The sequence below is a fragment of the Pteropus vampyrus genome, unplaced genomic scaffold, assembly GCF_000151845.1.
Source record: "Pteropus vampyrus isolate Shadow unplaced genomic scaffold, Pvam_2.0 Scaffold182, whole genome shotgun sequence".
Lineage (NCBI taxonomy): Eukaryota > Metazoa > Chordata > Mammalia > Chiroptera > Pteropodidae > Pteropus > Pteropus vampyrus.
Genome location: NW_011888963.1, coordinates 2,454,999 through 2,457,674, shown reverse-complemented (window position 1 = coordinate 2,457,674; position 2,676 = coordinate 2,454,999). Strand labels below are relative to the sequence as shown.

At 34.5% G+C, this 2,676-nt stretch overlaps 1 protein-coding gene across 3 annotated transcripts in view; it reads right to left on the bottom strand.

Moving 5' to 3' along the window:
• The window catches only part of SGTB (small glutamine rich tetratricopeptide repeat containing beta), a 40,754-nt gene that overhangs the window by 27,815 nt on the left and 10,263 nt on the right, over nucleotides 1-2,676 (bottom strand). For 2 of the 3 annotated variants that reach the window (XM_023537211.1, XM_011371073.2), the window contains exon 3: nucleotides 753-856. In XM_023537211.1, the coding sequence (XP_023392979.1) occupies nucleotides 753-856 (104 nt within the window). Of the gene's footprint in view, nucleotides 1-752; nucleotides 857-1,332; nucleotides 1,407-2,676 lie in introns of all 3 variants that reach the window. The other variant, XM_023537212.1, reaches the window with a different exon arrangement.

Here is a 2,676-nt window from a genome sequence, read left to right as displayed (position 1 = left end):
CCAGCCACTGAAATGGGGTTCTGTAAGGAGGCCACAAGCCCAGACAATGAAAGAACCCCAGTAACCAAAAGAAGAAAGGAGGAATTCCCTGATGACGAACACAGAGACATGCCACTGCCCCTTACATCTTGTCATATAATGCAAATTCATCTGTTTGACAAATTAATGTATAGCTATATAAAAAAGAGGGAGCAGTTTACTGCCAAATTACTCATGAGATGCCAAATGTAATGTAAAAACACGTGGGAGACCACTCTGGGGCCCTGAACTCATTAACCCTAAACTTTTCCAATCTTATGGTCCGTGTTTCCTGCAAAGGCCAGAACCAGAGACCATGGAAATAGTCCTCAAGAGGAGGAATAATAAAGCTTGGGTTTCAGTCTTAGTTTTACACATCGACCCTGAACCTCTCCCTGTTTTAATGAGCCCCATTGATGGCCAAATTTGATGAAATCTGCTTCAAAATGACGATTCAATTCCTAATGAGCCTATTTCTACAGGGTGATTTCCTAACTGTTAAAACTTATATAAAAGAAGGTGAGAGGACGAGAATAGCTACTAATACGGAAATCCTAAGCACATTAAAAGAGTTATACTTTCGGTCCAAAATCATATATCCACATGAACTATTTGCCTTATACCCAGAAAGAAATTAGTTACTTATAGGCCTAGCCCCTCAAATATTAACAATCCAACATACTATCATAGTGATTCTTAAATCAGACAATAATGAGAAAACAATGACAGCTTACCTTACAGAAGGAATTTGTGAACATTTCTGTTAGAGGCTGTGAAACAGCTAGATGTGTATCTTCTGGGCTGATTTTAAAAACCGTCTCCAAGCACTGAATTGCAACTTGAAATAAATTTTAATAGTGAAAAAAAAATTAGCAACCTAAAAAATGAAACATTTTTTTTTTTTTGGTAGAAATCTGTACTCTTGCAATCTGTGGTAATTCAGCATTTATGATCACAGACTAGAAAACCAAATGGTTCAGCTGAATGGAGATTTCTGTTTATAGACCAGCTATTGAGGGAAGACAACTTGATTTCTTATTCCTCACTTAAAGAAAAATGTTACCGAGAATATAATTTCTTAATATATATACTACATTACATCATGTTCTTGTTGAAGAAAGTCACTGAGAGCAACTTACTCCCCAGTACCAATATCTGATTAACCACCAATGTCCTAATGCCTGGAATAAAACTAAAAAATATTTATCTTTTATTTTTAATGTGAGAAATAGAATTCTCAACATGATTAAAAATGGTAATAGAAACAATCTCTGGCACATAGGAAGCACTAAATATTAATCCTGGTATACTTACTTATGTGAAGATAGGTTGACTTTTAAAAATTCATTCATGCAAATTTACCAGGTACCCATGTGCAAGGTGCTATTCTAAGGTAGTAGAGATACAAACAGTTAACAGACAAAAATCACTATCCATTTAATAACTAAATATAAGCTTACATTTAATAGAAGGAGGCAAACACAGTAAGTAAAATACATATCATGTTAAGTGGTGATAGGTGCCTCATCTACATTTGTATGGCTAGGATATAGACTGGGTGAGAAGACACATGGGAGATTATGCTAGAAAGGAGGTCTGTAGGTGGATAACAAGGCACCTTAAATAACATTATTTAAAGATGTGAATTTATGCAATGGGCAAATGGAGAGCCATTAGAGAATTTAGTTTAGGAGGATAACATAACTGGATTTGTGTTCAGAACTAAAAAGTCTGGTAGGATTAGAGAGGGAAGGAAGCTGAGGGAGAAAATGGAAGCGGAAAACCAGCGGGTTCCTATTTAAATGATCTAAACAAACAAAGAGTCTGAACTAGGGTGATAACAGTGAAGAAAGCATGTCTCGTCCTCTCTATAAGTACCCATTGAGGAGAACAGAGGCAGGGTCATGTAGTGCTCTTGTTTGAAAAAGAATTCTCTCCTTGCTCCACAAGATGAGAATGTAGCCAAAATCTCCAGTGCACTTCCAGATGGTGTTGCATATTCACTTACATGTGTGTGTGTCTTTTAACAGATATATTATGTATTAATTGTGGCACTGAGAAAATTATCTGTCATAGAAGAAACATTATTACTTTTACTATCCACACAACAATTCTCAGAAAAAAAGAACTGCATAAGCAACTAAGTTATCAACTGCAAAAAGTCAGAGTCTTTTAGATAGAAAATAATCTGTTTACTTATCCTTCATTCTCTCCCTTTCTATTCCTGCCAAGCAGTTGTTCTTATACTTCAGTTGTACTTGCATTAAAAATATTGGGCCACAAGAAAATAGGGTCTTATTGCCATTTAGACAATTTAGTTAATTTAGTTAATTACAATAACATTTAGTTAATTACAATAACAATAATAATAATAAATAATGTATACATAGAGAGCTATATATTTATTCTTGATTAACATCTTTCTTCCCTTATCAGATTAGTCATTTCCTTTCCTGTGCCATGTAGCTTATATATGTTTCCATTATTGCACTTATCATACTATATTATATGCACTTAAATTTCTGTCTCCCACATTAGACTGTCTCCTTGAATATAAAGCCTACATCTTATTCATCTTTGACTTTAATAGAGTCTGGCAAATAGTAGATGCTCAATACATTTAATCTACTTCTTTGTTTACAGCGTAAGTAATAATTT